The 23409-nt window shown below is 38.3% G+C and overlaps 3 protein-coding genes across 4 annotated transcripts; 1 reads left to right on the top strand and 2 right to left on the bottom strand.

Moving 5' to 3' along the window:
- Nucleotides 1-980: 980 nt before the first annotated feature.
- On the bottom strand, nucleotides 981-13402 carry LOC5514505 (TOM1-like protein 2). Of its 2 annotated transcripts, XM_032384128.2 has the most exons (17): nucleotides 13307-13402; nucleotides 13047-13131; nucleotides 12799-12877; nucleotides 12280-12378; nucleotides 11811-11934; nucleotides 11475-11533; nucleotides 8333-8377; nucleotides 7460-7678; nucleotides 6689-6946; nucleotides 6455-6480; nucleotides 6182-6273; nucleotides 5367-5493; nucleotides 5127-5223; nucleotides 4593-4606; nucleotides 4051-4092; nucleotides 2830-2918; nucleotides 981-2206 (listed from the first exon to the last, which is right to left on the bottom strand). In XM_032384128.2, exons 1-17 carry the CDS (start codon nucleotides 13359-13361, stop codon nucleotides 2070-2072), a joined length of 1647 nt encoding a protein of 548 aa, XP_032240019.1. In that variant the 5' UTR covers nucleotides 13362-13402; the 3' UTR covers nucleotides 981-2069. The 2 variants fall into 2 exon arrangements, with proteins under 2 accessions (XP_032240019.1, XP_032240020.1); XM_032384129.2 differs by lacking the exon at nucleotides 4051-4092.
- Nucleotides 13377-15398, top strand: LOC5514506 (transmembrane protein 11, mitochondrial). Its single transcript, XM_032384130.2, has 2 exons — nucleotides 13377-13488; nucleotides 14706-15398. The coding sequence occupies exons 1-2, from the start codon at nucleotides 13469-13471 to the stop codon at nucleotides 15223-15225; spliced, it is 540 nt and encodes a 179-aa protein (XP_032240021.1). The 5' UTR covers nucleotides 13377-13468; the 3' UTR covers nucleotides 15226-15398.
- A 1693-nt stretch (nucleotides 15399-17091) lies between these two features.
- LOC5514533 lies at nucleotides 17092-22048 on the bottom strand. The gene is made up of 3 exons (XM_048720142.1): nucleotides 19864-22048; nucleotides 17847-18946; nucleotides 17092-17452 (listed from the first exon to the last, which is right to left on the bottom strand). The coding sequence occupies exons 1-3, from the start codon at nucleotides 21081-21083 to the stop codon at nucleotides 17100-17102; spliced, it is 2673 nt and encodes an 890-aa protein (XP_048576099.1). The 5' UTR covers nucleotides 21084-22048; the 3' UTR covers nucleotides 17092-17099.
- Between the last annotated feature and the right edge of the window lie 1361 nt (nucleotides 22049-23409).

The following is a 23409-nucleotide window of genomic DNA, read 5'->3' on the forward strand; positions in this document are numbered from 1 at the left end:
AAATATTTGTACACATTCATTTCTAATAAAGAAGCTACAGCACAGGGTTCTCATAGAAAAAACAAACAAAGAAGCTGTTGAATTGGAAAAGAGGAATTAAAAGATTCTGGGATTCTGGGCCTTATATCTCAGGCCAGTTTTGTTTCCAATTGGACACTGCAAAGTCAATGGTCAAACTCTTGAAAATAATAAAATAAATGCAAACTAAAAGCATCCTAAAAACACTGTTGTGCGAGAGTTTAAAAATTTTATATCGCCACATTTTCTACTTTATGCACAAGGCAGTAACTCAGGGGGAAACGGAGGGTGGGGGCGTCATCATTTCTACCAGAAAGTCACAAGATTTCTTATTGCAAGTTGCCTATTCCAGGGTTGTCATTTCCCCCCACCATTAAAAAAAAAAATAGAAATAACCACAAGGGGGGTGGGTTGTCTCCACAATATTTTCTTTATCAATATATACAGCGTCGTAGCAGGGGGGTGGGGGGTGGGGCACTTACCCCCCCCCCTCCCAATATTTTAAAAAAAATAAGGAAATGACCAGTAAGGGCTTGGCTGTGCCCCCATTGTTCCCATTGTTGTTATATTGTACCCCCCCCCCCCCCACAAAGAATTCGAGGCCTGCTACGGCTATAATATATCATGCCCCCCAAATATTCTGCGGCCCACTACAGCTCAGTAATCAGTTAGCACTTTAGTGACCTTCACGATAAAACAGTCAAGGACAAAATTTAAATAAAAATTATTCATGGACCACATGCATTTTGAAGGCCTGATACAGGGTGTATGAGTATGCATGCAGCACCTAGACAGCTGAAAAGTAGGTAATTTCATATTGAGGGATCCTGGTAATTACTATCTTTTTCTGTATGCTACCTATTACTGTACACTCCTGCTAAGCAAATCCTTGGTATACACCTGAATCCTGTTATTAGACCAACACAAAATGTGCAAGAATGTCTGCATTCGAAAGCAACCAATGGTGGTGTATCATGATTTTATTTGACATTACAATACCAAGGTTATTGTACACAGGTAGTGCCACTGATTTGTCAACCCATCGTGGGCCGAAATCTTGTGAGATCAGGGGAAATACAGTGAATATGTGAAAAAACTCAAAAGAGCTAATGTGGGTGATTACGGAGAAAGTATGTCTCACAAAAATGAGGCTTGTGATGAAGTTCAAAATCTTGTGACACCTGCCTAATACGGTGGAGTTGACAGCTTTGTAACATAATTAGATAATATTGTACGGTTAACAAGTCTTTGGTCTTGTAGGCATTAGTAGGCCCAAAGCAAGATGTAAACAGAGCTTCTTATCTGAGTAAAGGGCATTATTGATGTAGTTAATATACCATTATTCAATAATAAAAAAGTACAGAAAAGCCTGAGATGAAAAAAAAGGAGATGCTTTCAACCACAGGTCTGAAGCAAATTGATTTATCAAGAGACATGGTCCCTGGTTAATTAAAACTTTCCCAAATCTCAGATCTTACAATAGTAATAGAGTTGAATCCTGCTAACCATCCAGAGACAAAAGACACTTTGAGTTGGTTGGGGATTTTGATTATTTAAAATCAGTACCGAAAAAATTCAAAATCAGTATGAAACAGCAAGAAGAATGGATTACTCTAGCTTGAGTTATGGGGGTTACACTATATTTTGACTACAACTTTTCTCTTTACTCATGTACAACATTAAGTATTTTTAAATAAAATGGTTTTTTCATATTTCTTTCTACGTCCTAACCTAGATATAGACAGCACTTTAGCATTATTGCAATTCGTCCATCAATATTTTCACCTGAATAAATTGACCATCTTGATGCCAAAGACATCACCTTGATGTCACTTTAGATTGGTTAATTACAGATTTAATTGACCAATCAGATTTCAGCTTAACCTTTAACAGGAAGCTTGCCAATGTCTTGGTTTACCATACCAATGGTCCCGCAAAACAACTCAATATTAAGTGCAAATTTTTTTTGTTTTTTGTTTTGTTCCCATTTAAATATTCCACCAGTGCTTGTTGGGGGTGCATTCAAGGTGGTTTGTTGGGTAGCCTGTGTTCTAGAGTCCGAAGAATTCATCTGTCTGCTCCATTTGCATCTGTCGTTGAGGGGGCCGACCTGACCCCCCGCGTTCCTTCACACTACCAGACCTCTGACCGCCTGAGGCTGCACGCTGGGCAAGGAAATCATCAAAATCTGGTGACCAAAAGAAGATTGTTTTGTCAATGCTTAATAAAGATCCTGTAAAAAAGATCCCTTATTTTGCAAAATTATGTAGATTAGATTTGAGAATTAAACAGCAGCATGGTTGACACATCCACATGAAAACAGAAAGATGTTCCAGCAGAAAGGATTACCCCTTTCCTACTAACAAAATTATTTGATAGCCTTTCCCCCAAGGCAATCAACAACAATTGATAAGAGGCCAACCAATTTACTTCTTGACAGGTTTCCAATGAAATCCCCCCCTCTAAAATTTAAACAAACAAACCTTAGATACATATGTAAGGCACAGCAACATTCTATATATCGAATAACACACCAAGTATTTTTTTAGGTCCTTTTAAGCTGCACTGTCAAAGAGACAAAAGAATCTATTTGAGTCAGTGCTATTTAACTGGCAATCCGCTCTAAAATATCACATCCTCAAGTAAATTCTTATACACAAACTGCTTTCACAATTTTAAAATATTTATGCGTTTTCCATTAAAAACCATTGGAGATTGTTACGTAATCGCCCAGAAGTAAACTGGTGAAAATGCCAGTTTAAATGTCAGTCAGAGAAAGGGGCCATCAACCACCTGGTTTTAACATGGTACCTTGACTGCTGAGTGTTCCCTGACTTGCGCTGACTTGCCCATCCTCCTTGTCCTCGTCGCCGAGCCACGCCTCTACACTCTCCATGGCACTTGGATGAAAGGAAGAGAAATCAACAACATTGATAACCACGTTGGGTCATCATGCCATAACACATGCTTGATATTTAGTTAATAAACCCAATTTGGCAGCTGGGATATCGGCAGATAATGTCCAAAGATGATAAATGGTACTAAAAATAAACAGGTGGCCGGGAAGTGAAGCTTTGAGGGAAACTTTAACTTTTTTTGGGATAAAAATTGGAAGACTCTCTTCCACTGCTTTCAGGGAAACTTTAAATTAAAAGATTAAAATTAGATTCAGAGCAATAGTAAAGCATCTACATTGCAACTATTAGTGTTAAAAGCACTTAAATTTGTGATACAGGATGTTTAATTACATGTTAGAAGCAGCAGAAACTAAGGATAAATAATTCAATGCAAATCAGGCTAACATTAGCTTGCAGTGTTTACAAGCAATCAGAGCGTCAAACCCTCCAGATTTCGATAGTATTATTCCAAAATTGGTTAAAACCCCTGTTCCTAATGAGAACACAATTGACAATAAAAATGTATCTTTTTTATGGAACCACATATTGACAACATGACTGAAAAACATGACATGACGGTCAAATATTAAGCCCATTTCACATCTAATAAGGCGGAAAATTTCTCTAAGTACTTAGTAATAGCAAACAAAATATCAAGTGCGACTTTTTCAAAATTGATGCGACTTTTTGTAAAGTGTCATTGGAATTTGAGCTTTTTATCCCTGAGCCCACACATAGTGCAAGGATGATCAAGGAAAATAATATCTTTAAAAACCCAAAATCTTGGTATGTGCATTTTGGTCTCGCGTTATTTGAGTTTTGAAAATCAGTTCATAATTTAAGGAACAGATGGCCATTGAAAGAAACTGTGTCTTCTTTCTCTATCTAGAATTGCAAATATTCCAGGTTTTTCCATCATGTCCATATTGACTCCATTCTCTCAGAAATAAAAATGAGAAAAAAAACATTTTTTTTCACTGCTCATACTTTTTCAACAGTTGTTATCGCTGGACAACAACACAACATTTTGAATGAATGCTTTTATTTGAGCACAGGGGATCAGTTTATAATAAAGTCAGGTTGGACACTCTGAAAAAAGGATTGTGCAAAATAATTAAAAAAAACTTATAGTTACAGTGGTTTGGGGGTAGTGGAGCCTTCTGATGCATCAGGATTCCTGTGTTGGGGTTAAATAATACTATGAGTGATGGGATTGCTGTGGTGGCATAAAACAACGCTTTTATGATGGGACTCCTGTGGTGTCAGTGAAGCAATATGAGTAATGGGATCTCTCTGTTAGGGCAAAACAATAATGACTGATGGGATTCCTGTGGGAGGGTTGAAACATACAATAATAAGTCTTCAGTGGAATTTGGTTTCAAAACACTCAAGAGCCTTGGAAAGCCCTATTGTTTTCATTAAGTATTGAAAAAGAATTCCCAAAGTTTTACAAATCTTCACCAAATCATTGAAATGGATACCTTCCCACACTATATCAAATCTTATTTTATTCTTTTTTTACAAATTTTATTTTATTCATTTATTCTTCAATCTGCTGAGAAACCAGGGGATTTTTACTGAAATCTGAAAAAAAAATGAAGTCAAGGCCAAAATCCAGAGGACTTCCAGGAAAATGGGAGATTTGACATTTCTAACATGTACGTACACATACTGTACCTTGGTTGTGATGTCTGTACAGTGTTCATGAAAGATAAAAAAAGAGAGAAATCAATCAATAAATACCTATTCCAATAACATCTGAACCAATCCAAAGGGTATACCAGAAACAGACAAGACTACCACACTGCAAACTCGTGGTGGGGGAGGGGGGAATCCCTCATAAAAAGTCACATATGCATGTCTTACTAACAACATTTTCCAAGTGCTATGCCTTACATCCTTCTTACTGGTCTGCTATCTGAACTTCTGATTTAGGGATGCAATTCTCTGTGACTATCCATTTTTGCTTGGAGGTTAAATCGCTGATTTCCACACCCATCATGGCCTCCCTTATAATTTAAATTTATTTAATGAGCATTATGTGCTTTTAAAGAGAGTGTCCCCTGGTGCAAACTATTTGCAAAGTACAAATACCAAATCCTCTCTAAAATCTCTCTCAAAACCTCTCTAGACTATTTTCAACTATCTCTATTTCTTCGGTTATTGCCAAAGAAGTCAAAGTTTAGAATTGCGCTGCTACAGGGTATTTACCTTAACTTCTTCTAGCTTGGGTTTTGCTTGTTCCAGACTCAAGGAGTCTGTAATGGCACGGTCATAGAGCTGGGCATTATCACTGTAGGATGCCCCACTAAACAGAAATACAGCCCATTAGTAAAATAACTAAACCAGTTGATGGTATTTGTGCTATAAATTTAAATAAGTCTGTTCAATTAACATTCATTTAAGAGAGGGATGAGCTTCGATACAGAACACAATTTTAAATCAACGCACCCTTTTCTGCTCTCTTCAAATGTGCTCTGTCTTGACTGAGCAAACATGTCAAAGTCATCGTCTTTCCCCACTGACTCTTCAAGGGTTTGTGCTTTGCTTTTAGTTTGTATTTTGACTCCATTCAAAGCTAGAATAATATATATATTAAAAAAAAGCATTTCACATATGACTAAGGGTTCAATTAACTGTGCCTGAGGTTCAAATGGATACACTCTAGCAAACTAGAGTGTATCAGAGCTATTAATCTGTGAAAAAACATCTATTTTCTGCAGATTTTTAGCTCAATTCGACCTCAGCCTGTAAAAGCTGACACCACTAAGTGCTTACTGAAAGGGACTTTCAAAAAGAGGAGTCTACACACTCAATGAAAACTGATGATGAAAAACTGAACAGAAACTGATTTCATACTGATGATGTATTTTGACCCTGATCTTGTCAAAATAATTATGTGGCCAATTTAACTTTATAATCTAATTTTAATAGCACATAAAGCCCTGTATAGTGGGAAACTCCAATATGATAAAAAAAGGGTCAAAATAAGTTCAACTGTCTGTGAAATTCTTTGACCAGATCTAGGACAAAACTTTATCAGTATGGAATGTTTGGGTTGAGCATGCAGATGCCTCTATACAGGAGTCTTATGGCAACCACTAAGTGGGGTCAGCTTCAAAGGCTGGGTTGACCTTAAATTTTTCATATTTTCGCAAATAAATCTTGTTTTTCAATTAAGGTTACCCCCGATGGTCCCTCTCTTGGCTTTGGACTATTCTATAAGAAAACTAGAATTCTCTCTTTCATATTCTAATTTCACTTACTCAGGGCATGGAGCTGTGCCGGCAGGCCGTCATTTCCAGCAACTGCCACAGCTGAAGGTTCTTCTTCAAAGTTTATCAACGAGTCATCAGCACTAAAGACAAAATGAAGAAAAAAAGATTTGGCATCAGCACACAAAACCCAATATCATGGGGTCAAATTGAGCTTATAAATAAGTGTGTTGTTTCAATTGAGTAATTAACATTCTATAGTAGCAGGGCTTTATTTTTACTATTTATAATTACTCTTGTGCACAATAATAAGTACATACTCACACTTCAGTCGCAGGGGGAGGAGGAACCTGAAGAACCAGAAAACAATGATCATATTTTAGTATGCTTTCAAATGTGACCATTGTCATGTTCTAGGGTAAAAAATACACCATATTTGTGCAGGAATTAAGACTGAGGGCAGGATTTTTTTTTTCAGTCAGAAGTGTTTTGTACAATTTCTGTTCACTGGTCATTTGGTAGGCATGGTATATTTTTCGTTTCCTTTCTTCTTCCTACCTGTGGCCTAGGAGGCATCACAGGGTGGGCGGTGGCAGCCGGTGACGGCCTTGGAGGCTCAGCTGGGCGTGGTGGCTCAGTGGGCGTAGACGGCGTGGACTGTGCCTGGCGGAATCTCTCATATCGGTCATATCGTATAAACACATTATTCAAGTCATCATTAATTCTAAGCAGTTCCCCTATCACTTCTTCATTAGCAACTTGCTCCAGTAGTTCCATGATCCTTTGCTGCATGGCGCGACAGGTGCGGTTTAATTCCTGTAAGAAAAGAAAAAAAAATATGTCTTCTTAAACATACTCTGATAGTAAATTGAATAAACAAAAGATTACTTTTGAAAAAAAGATAGACAAATAATCAGATTCAATAAAAAACCATTAGACAGATAGACAGACTAATAAGCATGCTAACAGATTAACCTAACATGACTAAAAGATGGACAGAGGAACAGAGAGATAGATACACAGGCCCATACCCAGGGTTTTCCTTGGGGGGTGCGGAATCCGAAAAAGTGGGCCTAATTTTTCCGGGGAGTGGGGGTAGGGGGGGGGGGGGTGAATTTTTAAGGGATTTTTTTTATGCCTTTGCAGTATCTGCCAAGATGTTTACTGTCGGATTTGGCTACATACCAGAGTGATCTAGCTTATGCTTTATAGTTTTGTCTATAAATAGCACGTCTATTGAGAACCGAAAGTGGACCTTCGGCCGTTGTGGGGGGTGTGTTCACACCCCCTGCACCCCCCTGGGTACGGGCCTGATACAGGCCTCTGTACCTGTAGTAAATCCAGGTCACCAGGTTCTTCCTGGCCAGGAGTCATCTCAGTCAGCATCTCAGACATCACTTGAACGTTACCCTGGACGATGTCAAGCTCCGACTTGAGTTTTGCCATCTGCTCAGGGGTAGGGTTGACAGGTCCCATCATACTGATTGGAGGCTGCTGCGCAGAGGCCACTGGGGCGGGAGCATGGACTGGTGACTGCTGAGGCGGAGACTGTAAAAAAAGCTTGTTTTAGTGGCCTGGGTTGTTGGTTGTTGTGGGGTTGCCAATCCAAAGAGGGGTTTGAGATTTATTTCAATATAGGTCTCCAATTCAGATGCCTTTATTTAAAGAATTTCGATGAAGCAATCATTTGTTATTGTTTACAATTGAAAATAAAGTGGTTCATTTGCAAGAAAACTTCAAAATTACTATCCACGATAAAAGTCTGATACTTTATTGATGATATTTGATTGATAGTTTTAGTCACTTGCTTGAATTAACTTAAGTCACTTGGTATTGTGTGGGAGCATAAAATGGTGTTGTGAGTGGCTTTCTATAAAGAAGGCCAATCACACCGCCATTTTATGCTCCCGCTCAATGCAGAGGCACACAATCCATTTCCATCGGCTAATACAAGCAATTAACCATGATATCTTCAAATACTGTCAATAATATACCAGACTTCATTCGTAGTTATTTTGAAGTTTTCTTGCAAAAAACCAATGCATTTTCATTTATAAACAATAACAAAGGAGTAGTTGATCAACATTTTTTTATGAAAGATGACTATTTGGTGCTAAAAGTGGCAAAACCAGAACCCCATGTGTATAACCCAAGCCACACTCTTAGCCCTCCCTATCCCTCCCTTCCCCTCACTCTCTTTACCTGAGAGACACTCCCTGGGGCAGTTGCTGGTCTCTCTGGCTGAGTCTGAAAAAAATACAATGCATAATTCTAAATATCAATAGCCATAAATAAACCCATTTTATGACCATTATTTTTATTATGAACTCCTATATATTTTGTTCTGTACAGAAGTCTGTTTTGTTTTGTGGAATTCTATAGTTTTTAAATATTTAAAATAAGAGTAAAGCTCAATATTAAAAAAGGGATAAACAGTGTGTTGTCTGTGTATTTGATAACTAAAAATTATTTACAGACTGTAGACTCAGACTAGAAGCAACTTAAATATGATTCATATACACAAATAAAATTGTCAAATCAATTATGATAAAAAATGCTACTCTGACCAGACATCTAATTTGTCTAGAAATTTCCATGAAGATGAAGATTTTCAGCAATAACGATTATGGGATTAGCCTTAGTTATTTCAATATTACAGAATGCATATGGAAATCAAATGACAAAAGGAACAATAAATCAAATAAATATTTTAAAAGAGAAATTCCTCTTTAACAAAAATATTTTTAAAAACACAATATAACATAACACACAAAATTGACAACTATAGACCATTTACAAATACTGTATACTGTGTAATAACACGTCAGATATTGCAGATGGAGTAATTTAAAATAAAGTATGTGATGACTCACGCAAAAACGTACCTTAGAGCTTCTCAATTCCGCGAATTAACCAGCGAAACGGGCGCGAGCGTTCTGCAAAACGGGCGCGAGCATTCCAGGAGATAAGCGCGAGCATTCCGCGAGATAGGCACGAGCTTTCCGCGAGATAGGCGCGAGCGTTCCGCGAGACAGGCGCGAGCGTTCTGCAAGTCAGGCGAGAGCTTTTGCAAAACGGGCGCGAGCCTTTTGTTGTTGAGTCGCGAGCACATAACGTAACAATCAGCAAAAGGGCTGAATCTTTCGATTTCCAAAGTCGGTGAAACGCGATAGACATCTACTGCATTGCTGGAGCAATGTAGCGATTGCGACAATCTTTTTGTGGTATCTATTTGATACGCGATTTTTTAAGCGAAGGTAAACCGGCGTGATTTATTCGCCACCGACTTATAAACATATATCATGGTTCTTCAACAAAGACACTCGAACAACGACGCTTCTTTGGTTTGCGTTCAGCTCTATCTAATGGAGCAATGTAGCGATTGCGTCAATCTTTTTTTCAAAAGAAAGCCCACATATCGGGAATCTTTTTTCAGGGGTCTGTTTAATACGCAAGTTTTTGAGCAAACATAAACCGGCGTGATTTATTCGCCGCAGACGCGACAGGTTAATATGTTGTTGTTTTTCAACAAAGACACTCGAACAGCAACACTTCCTTGGTTTGTGTTCGGCTCTATCTAATGGAGCAATGTAGCGATTGTGTTAATCTTTATTTCAAAAGAAAGCTCACATATCGGGGAATCTTTTTTGGGGATAATAATATATAACAAAGATCTCATTTGGAATTGAGATCTTCGTGATAGGTGAAGCTCGAAACCGATACCAGTTCCGAGACGCATTTCGCCTTTATTACCCAATACATTAAGAATTCCTACGTTACTTACACCAAATTGTTCCGCCAAATTACAACACTAGGTAATGACATATTTCCTTTCGTTTTCAGTAGTGCTAGAACGATCAGGGATAGTTTGATATCGGGCTTCGGTAACCCTTTGTTTAAAAAAAAGCAGTCACCGAAAAGACTTATTCTTATTCCCCGAATACACTACTTATCTCTAGTAACTTAAACAAAATTGTCCTTAAATCGCCAGACTAACTATTTCGTATTTATTTCTGTGCGATTCGAGAGCGAGTACGATCTGTGAAAGTTTGTCAAGGTGCTTGGGTACTCTTCTAAAAAAGCTGTAACAACACAAATTCTAGACAAAGACTAAGGATCAATTTGCTGGTCGCTATTCCATGTCGTCTATAAGATACAACCCGCGAGTTGTGTTTAGCAAGTTGCGAGGCTTCCCGTTGTCAAGGCACGAGCGTTCTGCGAGATAGGCGCGATCTCTCCATTATTTAGGTACGAACGTTCCGCGAGATGGGCGCGAGCTTCCCGTTATTAAGGCGCGAGCAGTCCGCGAGAAAAGCGCGAGCATTCTGCGAGAAGGCCACGAGCTTTCCGTGAAACGGGCACGAGTTTGTCCAAACTTGCGGAAAACACTAAGGTACATTTTCGCGTGAGTCGTCACATATTTGTAATACTGTATGAACAATATAACATAACCACACATAACTGACAAATATTGTAGATTTATATAAGTACTGAATACCATGATCTTTGGTGGCTAAAATAACAAAACACTGACTGTATAGCTGAAAATAATACTTGTACAGCATTGTAACAAAAACATTTAAAAAAAGTGAAACTCTACAGAGCATGAAAAAGAACGCTCAGTTGTACTGTACTTGCATATGGAAGGTTTACATAAGAGAAAAGGCAAGTGAAATGCAAAATGAAATGAAATGCAAAGGTGAATTATGTGCACCACGAAACACCTGTCCACGTCAGGGGGCCGGCCCATCAACATTGAAAAAAAAAACATGAAATAAATCATTCCACATTCCACAACAAATTGACAGCCGCAAAAAAACAAAAATTCATTAGAGTGAGAAGTGACTGATGCATAGTACAAAATAAAATAAAAAAATTTTCTTAATGTGCATGACTGATGAATCCATGTACTTTAACCATGAATTTATTCTTATGAATAAATAAGACACCCTCCTGGGCTTCTGTTTCCCTGTGGCTCTGTTCACTTTTGAGTGGATAACTACCCCATTTGGGGTTAATATGGGGGTATAGCTTATGTAGGGTGATTATGTTAGTATGGGTGGGGTTAACTATGGGACAGGGGGCGAACGAGGTCGGACAACTAGCCTTTTTTGAGGGGCATGGGCGAATTGGTTGATTATGTGTGAATACCTACGCTCTGTTTGGTGAATATGGGTGAATAATTACTGTCTGTGGGGTGGGTGTTTAGGGGTGGATGTTGGGGTGAATATTGGTGGGTTTGGTGATTGGTGGGTTTGGTGATTGGTGGATCTGGTGATTGGTGCATTTGGTGATTGGTGGATTTGGTGATTGGTGAGTTTGGTGATTGTTGTAGGGTACCTACCCTATGTGGGGTGAATATAGGTGACAGGGTGTCCAAATCCTTTGGTGGAAATTCAATGCCTGGAAGAAAAAGGACAAATATCATGTCATCAAGATATCCACTGTTGCAATGAAACATTTCAAACAAACTCTTAAACAATTAGAAGACTTATTTCTAGGATTTATAAACTGTATCCTAAAACACCTTTGCTGAATACAAAGTATAGGCCCATTAACAGATCTTTGTTTATTTTCTTTGTTTGCTATTTTTAAGCCCAGTTTTAACATATCCCATCCACAAATCAAAAGGGGTTGAGCTCCATACAGCCCCTCCCCTTATCAATGTAACACAGCAAACCTTGTGAGCGAAGGCCTTCGTAAGTCTGGAGAATAGCGCTCATGTCAGGGCTATTTCTGAAGGCATCAGCCCAGTCCTGGATAAGTGACAGAATTTTCTCTTGTACAACCTGTGGAGGATTTAGCTGTGAAGATAAGATAAAATAGTTGAGAGGACCATACATGGCATTGTATTGTCAGGGGCTGATCAAGGAATTTCAAAATTGGAGAGCTAAAGCAAGGATTTCAAGAAAGGTTGGGATTCATTGTTCTTCCATGTACTTTCTTATATTTTCCTTTATATTTTTAAAGCAAACATGCCATAGCCCGCTATTTTAAGAGAACGGGCTATGGCATGTTTGGCCCCATGGTTTTATAGATTAGGTAGAACACAGTTAATAAGCCTTCTTTTAAAAAAAATACTTTTACTCATTAATGTATGTTTGATATTAATGAGCAAAATGAGCTTTAAGAAATACAGCATTCCTTACTTTTGGACTGAGAAGTTTTGTCATCTCATCAAGAAATTCTTTCTTTGCCACTAGAACATGGAAGCGGTGGCCACAGTTCTTGATGCATGATTCTAATACCTGTTAAAGAAAAGCCATTTGGTCTAGATTTAAAAAAAAAACATATCAGATGATACCTATATACGACATGCTTGATCTTTTATGGCTGATTTGTAAGCTTTGGTTTACACTAACTGCTTGCAAATTCTAGCAAGCTTATGCACAATACACAAATCTTAATAATATTTGCATGAAATTTATTTTAAGCCAGGGCTCCGACTAAAATTTTGGGATTTAATTTTCTTGTGTCAAGCAGGCGTTGGAATCTGAAAATGGAATATGCCCATTTGGAAGAAATGTTACACGTCGAAAGAAGTTAAATAAACTAATAATAAATAAATAAAATACCTACAACGAAAATACTAAAATATCCCCCATCAAGCCGTCTTTAACTAATTCAACCTCCAAGCATAACAATTAAATGATTGTATTTGAGCTTACAGTAAGTGTCAAAAGTACACTCTTAAAATTCTTGTTGTTCGTCAGGCGTTTGCGTATCGCTTTTGCTGCATCCTTGGGGCTGTAAAACGAAAAGCAAGATCGGCAGAATTAATAATGCATGTCTTGACTAAAAGATGATATTTATTAGATTAGCGAGGAAAACAATTTAGTTTTCGTATTGAGGCTTTCAAATGGGAGGAGGAAAAAAGGTGGGGTGTTGGTAGGAGAGGAGATCACGAACGACTTACCCTTCATCGGTCTCGTTTATAATATCACAGATCTCAAGGTTTAAGGACCAGTCTTCGGAAGCCAAACCACCATCGGTAGCCCTCTCTGAATGAGAAAAAAAGATTCACGTTCCGTCCTCCATCGTGACTATAAAACACACACCGAGTGGGAATTCACGAAAACAATACCACTCTTAAAATGAATTTGACTTCTAGCGCTCATAATATACGCTCAGATACAATGTCAAGCTAAAATCCAAACGCTATGATGGGGGAAATACCTATTCTCTGTCCAACTGGGGTGGAAAACGGATTTACCCCAAATAGGGAGGCCATCTTGGATCTGCACTTCGCAGTGACGTCATGGGCTAAATATAGATTCGTGCAAGTCTCTCACGGCAGCCTCGCTTGGGTACTCGCCCCAAGCTCTTTTGGGTGACAAGATGGCTACCGCAGAAGAAAGGTCAGTTGAAAGGTTGTTGTAGTAAGAATAGACGATTTCTTTATTGAATAACGCTGGGTTCACATCCTAAATTAACCCAAAATTGCACCGTTGTTTAAATGAGTGCAGAAACTCCAAAGTTTCGCTTTTCCGTCATTGCGTTAGTTGAAAACGCCTTGGATTTCAGCCGACATGTCACTGATATTTCAATCGCGTCCAAAATTTAAATGATTTCTTTTCAATATCCTACCCACAGCAGTGTTTATAATATAACGAAAGGCTTATTAGGTGAATTTCCCAGAGCTCGAAGAGATTTGTATATGCGATTTAAGTCACAGTGCTAAAGTAACGGATTTGTTTTTTTTTTATGGTTTATATAACCTGTCTTTCAGTACTCGCCTCGGCATATGATCGTTGTATGCTACATATGTGTCACTTATAACTGAATGGTATTTCTTCCATTTTTTATCGGTTTTCATATCTAACGATCGATAACACTGTTCACTTTAGACATAACCAATTCCTTACTTAAGAAATGGCTTGGTGAATAGACCTCCAAGAAAAATAAAATAACAACATATTCATTTTTATTTTTAAGTTAAATGTTTGGTATTGTGTTGTTGTATTAAAACAAACTCACCCTTTTCAGTTATTTTATATGCCACCTAAAGTTAAATCATTACTCAGATTTTTAGCCTTTATTATATACTGTAAGCGGAGGAAAATGAAGCAAATTCATTATTTAGTCTTTATTGCATATGTGGCATATGTTGGCTTTTTGTAGAGCCAGTATAGGGCTTCTCTGAACTTATTTATAAAACTTTACTCCCAAAAAAATCTCCTGTATTTTGAACTTCAGTGGTTGGCATCTCTGTTCTCATACTATCTCAACATCTCTCATTCACTTTGATCAAGCTAAATACCGACATAACAGCTAAGAGCAGTTTCCGGTAATACCAGTAAGAGATGATGAGAGTACAGTAATTTTTTTATCAGGCAGCATTTAACATGTGTATTCCGAAATAGGTGATTAATTTTGTAGTGTAGTCTAAAATTATTTCTGATTAAACTTTTATCAACCCTCAAGGACAATTTGATCCCATCCATGTGTAGCATTGTGTGATTGAGTTGTAATAAAGACAATTTGATCCCATCCATGTGTAGCATTGTGTGATTGAGTTGTAATGGTGTATTTAATATTCCATGATGCAAATTGATTCATAGCGGTTTTCTTGCAGTTCCCCAAGTGAGGAGGAACTTGCCAGGAGCTGTGTCACCATTCAAGAGATTTACGACTCAGAAGATGCACAAGAAGAGTTTGAAGTCAAGCTTGAGAATGCCCTGGAATCTGGTATTACAACGATTATTATTGAGCCCACAAAACTAGGGGAGGAGACAGCCCGGTGGATCCAAGTTGGCAATTGTCTGCACAAAACATCTGTTTTGACTGGTATTGGTGCACTACTAAGCCCTGTGGTCATGCCCGGATCGTATAAAACTCCATCAAGTCTGGCATTTGGAGGAGTTAGTGTTTTCTGTGCATTAATGTACGGGGTTTCCTGGCAGTTTGATCCTTGCTGTAAATACCAGATTGAATATGACACTAAGAAACTTGCCCGCTTACCTGTAGGGACAACAACATCACCAATAGTACTTATTAGAACTGATGACAAGTATAGAAAAATACTCCACAATGTGATAGCTTCCTCATCCGCTGCCTTCTGTGCCTGGAAAATTTACGACTGGTACTTTAAGTGACCGGTAATGGTGTGAATAAGTAGTGTGAAAAAAAAATAATGGCAATAAGCAAACTAAAGGAAGTGTTGGGAAGGGGCCCGAATGCCCTATACTGGAACATTTATGTGTGTGCTGTAAATTACATTGTTGCTTTTAATGATTTATGATTTTGATAAAATACGAAAAAGGTGAAAGTACAGGTGTTTTGTTCAATGTCAGCTAATTATCTGGCAGTATTTTAAACTACACCTAATCATAAGTGCCAAGCTAAACATACCTTATAAGGGCTTTATCACCACCCCTCCCCTCTTGAACCAAAATGTTCATATCAATCAATCTTGTTTTGAAAACTTTTGTTTTTCTAGCATGCTTGGTCATTTCCTTATAAGAACATTACATACCATATTTGGAAGCTTTAGGGAGTGTTCATTAAATACACCGAGGGGGGGAGGGAAGATATTGAGGGGGGCTCCGAAAATAATTTTTAACCACCAAAACTGTAAAAAAAAGTACTCTAAGGGAAAAAGAAAGAAAATTTTGGGGTTCTAATAGGGGGGGGGGGGGGGCACCAAAAAAAAATATTCACAATGAAAAGGGGGCTCTGAAATTTCCCTTAACGGCCTAGAGCTGTGTATGTCAAGAATTTCCACATACACTTGCAGGAATTTGTGTTTACTAATGCTGCATGTACACCAAAACCATGTTTAGTTAAACAAGGTTTTTCTTTGCCTGATAACTTTCCAAGTTTCTCATTGTGTTGAATTCTTACTAGCTAAATGATCACTTATTAACGTGTACAGCACAGTCTATTCAGTTTTGTTCTTGGTTTTGTCCACTCCTGGGAGATTGAGATTTAAATCAGTTTAATTATACCACCTTTAAAAAGGTTTTAGCGCTGGTGGAAAATGAGCCCTTCTCTATAACACCCACAAGAGTAAAATTGATTTTTGCTTTGTATAAATCTTAAAGTGCACTTATCCCAGGAGGCACTTGGATAATAATTGGGGTTAAATTCTTTTTTGGTGGGAGGGTTAATAGAAAACTTTGTATTTTTGGGGGGTAGTTTAAAATGTAATTCTTCATAAGCAAAAAAAAACATAATTTAATGTAATGCAGACAGGAGGGTTTATTAGAGAATCAAATCTGTTGTTGTGGAAACCAAAATTATAGTCTCATTTCCGGATATGTTTTCTTAAAAGAAATGGCATTTCAAAGCAGTTCAAGCAAAAAGTTTTGCCATATCTGCATTTCCAGGCCAATAGCCAGAATTTTGAATTTTTAGTTGGGTGGGGTGAGGGATATTTCGTCATTGCAAATTTCCTTTATTTGAGCAAATCTTTAAGTCAAGTCAGGTGCTTTCTTCCCCCTATACCTCCCCTCCCCCCCTCCTTGGCTGCATATTATTGAGGTTCCATTGATTTCTTGTGGTTATCAGTCCAGTTATGAGGCATGGTAAAATATTTATTTTCAATAATAAATAATGAATAAATATTGAATAAAAAGATATAATTATGCTATAATTATACATAAGAAATCTCACTCATTAATTTGCATATTGGCAAACGGTCAATGACATTTTTTTCACATTCTATCGAACTACTTAGTCCCTTTATCTTCTTAAATTATAAGTATCCTATAACCTATGACGGATAAAAAACTCAATGTTTCATGTATATATTGGTATTTAGATGTATGGCAGCCAAAAACACAAACTAACCTCTCACTATATTTCTTAGACAAAGGTGCCCCCTTTCTAAAAGGTACTACCTGCCCCCTTTCAAGAAACCCTGGATCCCCCTCTTCCAACTTTACCCCCCAACCTGACACACCCATTCCTATTCCTAGAACAATAAATACTATATATTTTTATTTATAATTTAAGATTTCTTTAATAATCACTTGATTCCCCACTTTGATAATGGCGACTCAAATATCTGACTCCTCCTATTCTTGCTCTCCCTTGTGACTTCATCACCTTTTGCGCCAAACTTAACCTTTCCCTCCCACCTCTTAATTGCCATGGCAACATCAATCTTCTTAACTGTCATGATGTGCTGTGGCTTCATTATCACACCACTACTATCTGTACATGCCTGTGTTTTATAGTCTATAATGTATACGATCTGGAGCTTGCTGGTTGCCTTGTTTTGCAGTGCGATGACAGGCTTCAGGGTGATGTTTGGTATAAGTTTGGCGCATCCAGAGAAATCCAAATCCCCACCAAACTGCTGTGTGTACTCTGAAGGTCCTAGGATTGAATACACATAAGAATTCCGTAACTAACGATTTTTGCTTCAGCAGCTGGGAAAAAATATTTTTGTTGAACAAATCCTTTTGTCGCAACCATTAAACAGCCTATCTCAAACTATCATTAACGCAACGCCATTTAGCACCAGCTTTGCCATCAACATCATGTCAATTAGCATACACACAACTATCATCAGAATCATTATCATAGTCAACAACATCACCCCATTATCAATACCACCATTTTCGTCACCACCATCATACGCAACACCATTATCAACATCACCCTCATAGTAAACACAACAAGACCCCATTATCATCACTGCCATCATAGTCAACACTGTTATCAACATTATCACCATCATCCTCAATTTCATTAGGTGTATATCCCTCACCTAAATATAATGGTTTCTCCTCTGCCACAACTTTTAGCCTAAGAACACCATCCTCTTTGTACAACAAGATGCCAATCAAAGCTGATGACTGGTCATGGCCACCCCTTGCACTGCACACCTCACATTGTAACATCTTGATTTCATCCTGAACAGGACCCTTCTTGGGTGGTGGTTTATCTGTTATGACAGTTGTATCAGGAAATTCCGTGGGTGTAGCATCTGATGGAAGTTCAGTAATTTCACCTTGATTTGCAGTTGATGTAGAGTCTCTTACTGGGGTCATTGGGTTGTCACTCCCAAAGACAGGTGTCACGGCAGTATTGTTGGGAATAGGTGCCGCATCCCTTTCTAGTCTCACTCTCCAAGCATCAAGGAACCTTTTAAGTGGGCTTGGAGCTGATCTTTTAGCCATGTCACCACTGAAGTCTGTGGTACTTGTATCATTCCCACTATTGGTGGTCGGCCCCTGAGTTATCACCTCCTGCAGCAAAATCCCTTTCAGTCTTTCAACAACAGCTATCTTTTCATCCAAGCTCAGCTCCTGATCCGCCATGTCATCATTATCATCATCATCATTAACAACATCATCCGCTTTATCAGTTTGTTTTTTGGTGAAAGCATTCAGAAGCCTTGAAAGTTCACCATATCTCTGAATATCAGTTTCCTTAAAGTTCTCATGCTGCCTAATAATCAACAGTTTCTTGATAAGCTCCTCTAACTTAGCTTTCCTTGTTTCCTTATCGACATCTCTCCGGACCCTTCCAAGTCCCTCTCCAAAGTCCCATCTTCCTGAATGCTTTCCACCAATGCTTGACCTTGTTGCACGGTCACTACTATCATCTAATGACTTTATGACACTTGTATTCAAGTACTGTAAAACCTGTGATTTAGGTAACCATAGCATCAAGCCCCCAGGGATGCCATCCATTTTGGGTATTCCAACAGGGGGTACAAGGAGGGGGTGGTCCATGTGGAACGTCCACATGATTTCTCCAGTCTGACCATTCAGTACAAGTACTGCGGCTGTTTTGTTTGCAAACTGTAGTGTGACTCCAAGATGGGAAAGCTTCTTGTCAAGTGTAATACTCTCAGAAATGGCCCTGCAGGGACAGAATCATTACACATTAAAACATCTGAATCTGCTTAATTGACTTTCCTCCCCCCCCCCCCCCTTAAAATCTTTTCCTTATTTTGAAAGTGGTGAGGTTATGATTGCCTTAGAGATTTTGCTTTAAACATGTCAAAGAAATATTTACAAAAACCTTTTATCTGCCTATGAATTAAATCATTCTTGTGACAAATTGTTATTTCCTTTGTTCTTGCCCTTTTTATTGTCTCTGCTTTCTTCCCTTCTCTAAACCTGTTTTGATTCCGATTTCCTCCTCTTTTCAGAGACATCCTTTGAGCTTAAAAAAATAAAGGCATTGGCAAAAAAAAAAAAAAAAACAGCTCAATGCTTTTCCTTTTGGTTCCAGGAGAAACCTCCTGATCCTAGCCTACATCACAGCAGAACATTAGATAATGATTTCATTAATAAAGATAATTTCCAGCTGTGATACATGCTACTGTGATTCCCTTTTCATGCAAAAACTAAATTATGCATATTTTAAAAAGATCACTACCTATAATGCAAATTGAAAACAGTGTTTTCCTTATGTATTTGCAGTTTGAAAGAAAACATGAACTTTATTTACCCATGTATAAGTTTCTATAGTGTAAAAACCATGAGTACATTTTCAAAGGATTATTAAAAAATAATATAATAGTAATATTTTTTTCTTATTACAATTTACTCCATTTTCTTTTTTTTCATGAAATGACAATTTTTTCCAGATATGGTATATCATGTGTTAAAGTGATAGGATGTAAAATAAAATGCAAAACATTGCATTTTAGTGATACACCATGATTTTTAAGGTCATTTTGGAATTATAAATAAAGTCCTTTTTTATACATGGATAAATATATTAGCTTTTTATCCTGCCTTTTTTCATGTTCTATGTGCATGGCGACCAACCTGTCTATCGTTTTAGATGGTAGCTTCCTCTGCCAAAGCTGTTTTGCATTTTTCCCATTCAGTGCCCTCACTGTGAAATCCCCACTTGTTTCGTCCGTTGTCAGCAGGAACACATCATAGACACCATCGTGGTTGAGGTCAGAAAACTTAGGCTCTGTCATAACAAGGTTATCAAGGATGCGAATGAATCCAGTTTTGGGGTCGGGATGGAATGAACCCCATGGAGCGCCAGAGGTTTTGGGGCCAGAGCTAGTTGCATGTCTTAACAAGTCCTTAACCTCAATTGCCCACAAAGATCCAGTTTTCTTTGTTGCATCTTTTGAGCCAATAAGGACAAACTGCTTGTAGAAGAACACTTCCTGGACAAGCAGCAAAATAGTTCCATTCACATGCCCGGGAATCTTTACACTCCTACCAATCTGTTGTCCAGTTTTTCCAGACAGAATACTTAGGGTTCCTTTAAATTGTATAGTATATCCCTCAGTGTCCTTTGCTCGCGTAGTAACAGGACTATTCCTAGCAATAACAATATCCCTGGTACCATCATTATTGACATCATATATTCTTCTGAATGAAAGCACTTTCCACATATCGTTGTCTGCCCATTTTGGTTTTCCAGTGTAGGAATCTATAGAGTGGAGGATTGACGGAGATTCTAGAACTAGACATCTTGGGAGTATGTTATTTTGAAGTTCTTGGTTCTGACAGACAAGTAAAGATAATGAGCCATTGTATTTGGAACTCCAAAGTTTTTTGCCATCACAGCTACTCAATGACATCAATTCAAATGAAGCCTTTGATAGTGTAGTCTTTGATCCATTAGAAAATAATGGCCTTTTGATAACACTAAGTACAACGTCTGTGCCTCCAATCTTAACACCCTCGATTTCTCTTAGTAGATGTGGGACCAGACCAGTAAAGTTGACAGACCATGTATTTTTTAACTCACATTTGCGATTACTGCAACTTTCTCTATGACAAGGGATAAGAAATGCAAAGGCAAATATGGTGAAAATACAGAGTAGTAATGCACCAACAAAACAAACCCTGCGTTGAAATGACAGTGGATTGTCTTCTTTTCCTTCCTCATTTTCTTCAATCATTGTTGTGTTCTCAACAGTGTTTTCAACATCAGTGTCACTGTCTTCAAAATCTGCATAATCGTTAAGACTTTCATCTGGTGATGGTGATTTGGAAATTGTGCTTTTTGATATCTGCATTTCCAGAACGTTCTTAGCTTTACTTACTTAACTTTCCATAATTTATGCAAAAGCTCTTGAAAATATTCAAGATGTTTTCTAATTGAATAGGAAAAGGTGGTAAAAAAATCTGATAAAAATATTGAGGCTTACTCCTAGGCCAATAAAAGATTAGTTGAAGCAATGAAAGCCAAAACTTAAAGAGGTAATAGCTTGCTGATGAGAAAACAAATCAGTATATATTCAAAAAGCAAATTAATAGTTTTTTTGCGAGAAATAAAAAAAATCATAGCAGGTTATCCAATTTTCGAGAAAAAAATCGTCCCAAGCACTTGTTGGCGACTAGCGCCGCTCTTTTGACAAGCACCGTTCAAACGAATTTGCGGTTTTTACAAATTGATTTAAATATTAAATTCTTCTATTTCTTTGGATTTTTCCTGCATTACCCTTTTCTTCGTTATTCTTTGTTGCTTGGCTCGTGTTTTATGTCCAAGACTTATAATTTCTGTGTCGCCAGACTTGTTTTCGGTGGGATACTTTCTCACTGTGAAGAGCGCATTTCTCGTCGAGGAGACGCGAACGATTACCAGATAAGTCAGATTTCTTGGGAATTATACCTTCATGGAACAGCTGTTTTTTTCTCTTTTAACCTCTAATTATTCGCTTAACAAGGACTAATGGCTGCCCCCGCAAAGAATGGCTTTTAAAAAGCTATAATGCTGAACACTAAACTGAAAAGTTAATGTCTTTCTTCGGGACAAATTTGTCATCCACCACTTGATCTTCGAGAACGCACCGGCTTCAATTAGAAATTGAAATTGGATGCTTAAGTGTGAAGAAATCCGGCGAAGAGTGACAGATGGTAGAAAAAAAGGCGTCTTGCAGCAATTCTTTCAGTTGAGAAGACTTGAAGGCTACAGAATTATTTCCAGTCGTTCGCCGAAATATTTTCAGATTTATTTTCGCAATAGGCAAAGCCGCTGACTTCTCTTGAGCCTCAAAAGGGGGGAGGGGAGGGCAAAAGCAACAAGAAAGTGCGTAGAAACCCGCTCGTAAGGCCTAACAGGATTGGCTAGATTACCTCATTGTTCTATTGTAAACAATACGATCCGGCGAAGAGTAACTCTCCGCCTGATCGAGTACGACTCATGGATAATACGACGTTTGAACTTAGTCTTTAGGTTATAATTTTTGGGATAAGGGAGCGGTCATTAATTACTTGGGGCGGCAATTTTGCAAAACCCTGGCCTCAAAAATTTCGCCCCCTCCCCACTCAAACCCAAGCCCCAAAAATCGTGACCTCCCCCCTAGACCGGACGCCAAAAAATTTGCACACAGGTCCCCCAAGCTAATAGTCGTATTTTACGTGTCTCATTCACTGTAAATATATAGTGCGTTACAATAAGAAAAAAATTGGGACAAAAAATATGATAAAATACCTTCAATCTGGACCGCAAGAAGTCACGGGAGGGCGAGACAAGGAGAGCGAGCCTATAGACAGGTCTGCGGGCAGCGTGGGAGGAACATTACCGTAACAATGGCAATATCACCAATCAATGGTCTTGTATTCCACTCGGCAATTATTGGTGGCATGAACGCACAGCGGTTCAGTGACTTTCTTACGCAGGCTAGACTTAATCTCGACCCGGACGAGATGGTAATATTTATTTACGATGGAGCGCAACCACATCGCAACCCTGCGATACCCGGGCCAAATACAGAGCTGAAAATGCTACCACCCTACAGCCCCTTTTTGAACATTGTGGAGCAGGCAATAAGCTCTCTTAAAGCGGCTATAAAAGCTGACATCCCAAGGCCAGAAGTACAAGCCCGGATAGGAGATAGGGGTGCGGCTAGAGACCAAGAAGGCCTTGCATTGGGAGTTTTCCGTACGCGTTTGCTTTTGCAAGCGTTGCAGCGAAATATTGGTACTATAACCCCTGCTAAATGCGCTCAGTGGTACCGATTCATGCAAACATATTTACCACGATGTCTGAATGGTGAGGTGATCGAGGGCTAATGCAAAGTGCAGCGAAATGCTCTATGTAGAACTTTAAAATGACTCACCTTTATTGAAATAGATTTTTCGTTATTAAATGTAAAGAACGCGCAAATGCTTGTACAAACCCAGTAATGTATGTCATATTCGTGTGAATGACTGTCTATAAATGCTATTGAATTTCACTCTTTGTTATAAAGATTATAATAAATATTGTTATAATAAATATGTGTTGCACACAGTTGACTGTCAATTCGCCTAATTGTTTATCGATTTTTTGTTAATGGTCGAATGAAAACGCAGATGAACGTATATTTTTCGCCTTTGAATGACGAAAGGCGCGAATGA

The sequence above is a fragment of the Nematostella vectensis genome, chromosome 12 (assembly GCF_932526225.1).
Source record: "Nematostella vectensis chromosome 12, jaNemVect1.1, whole genome shotgun sequence".
In the NCBI taxonomy this organism is placed as follows: Eukaryota; Metazoa; Cnidaria; class Anthozoa; order Actiniaria; family Edwardsiidae; genus Nematostella; species Nematostella vectensis.

Bases quoted from the DNA above. Each gene is read 5' to 3' on its own strand.
- LOC5514505 (XM_032384128.2), bottom strand. From the start codon at position 13,361: ATGGCCTCCCTATTTGGGGTAAATCCGTTTTCCACCCCAGTTGGACAG. The intron at 11,534-11,810 runs GTTTGCTGTGTT...TTTTTCTTCCAG, and splicing joins CGAAGGCCTTCGCTCACAAG to GCATTGAATTTCCACCAAAG. The intron at 5,224-5,366 runs GTGCGTTGATTT...ATTTCTGTTTAG, and splicing joins TTTGAAGAGAGCAGAAAAGG to TGGGGCATCCTACAGTGATA.
- LOC5514506 (XM_032384130.2), top strand. From the start codon at position 13,469: ATGGCTACCGCAGAAGAAAG. The intron at 13,489-14,705 runs GTCAGTTGAAAG...GTTTTCTTGCAG, and splicing joins ATGGCTACCGCAGAAGAAAG to TTCCCCAAGTGAGGAGGAAC.
- LOC5514533 (XM_048720142.1), bottom strand. From the start codon at position 21,083: ATGCAGATATCAAAAAGCACAATTTCCAAATCACCATCACCAGATGAA. The intron at 18,947-19,863 runs GTTGGTCGCCAT...CTGTCCCTGCAG, and splicing joins CCATCTAAAACGATAGACAG to GGCCATTTCTGAGAGTATTA. The intron at 17,453-17,846 runs GTGAGGGATATA...ATTCAATCCTAG, and splicing joins GGAGAAACCATTATATTTAG to GACCTTCAGAGTACACACAG.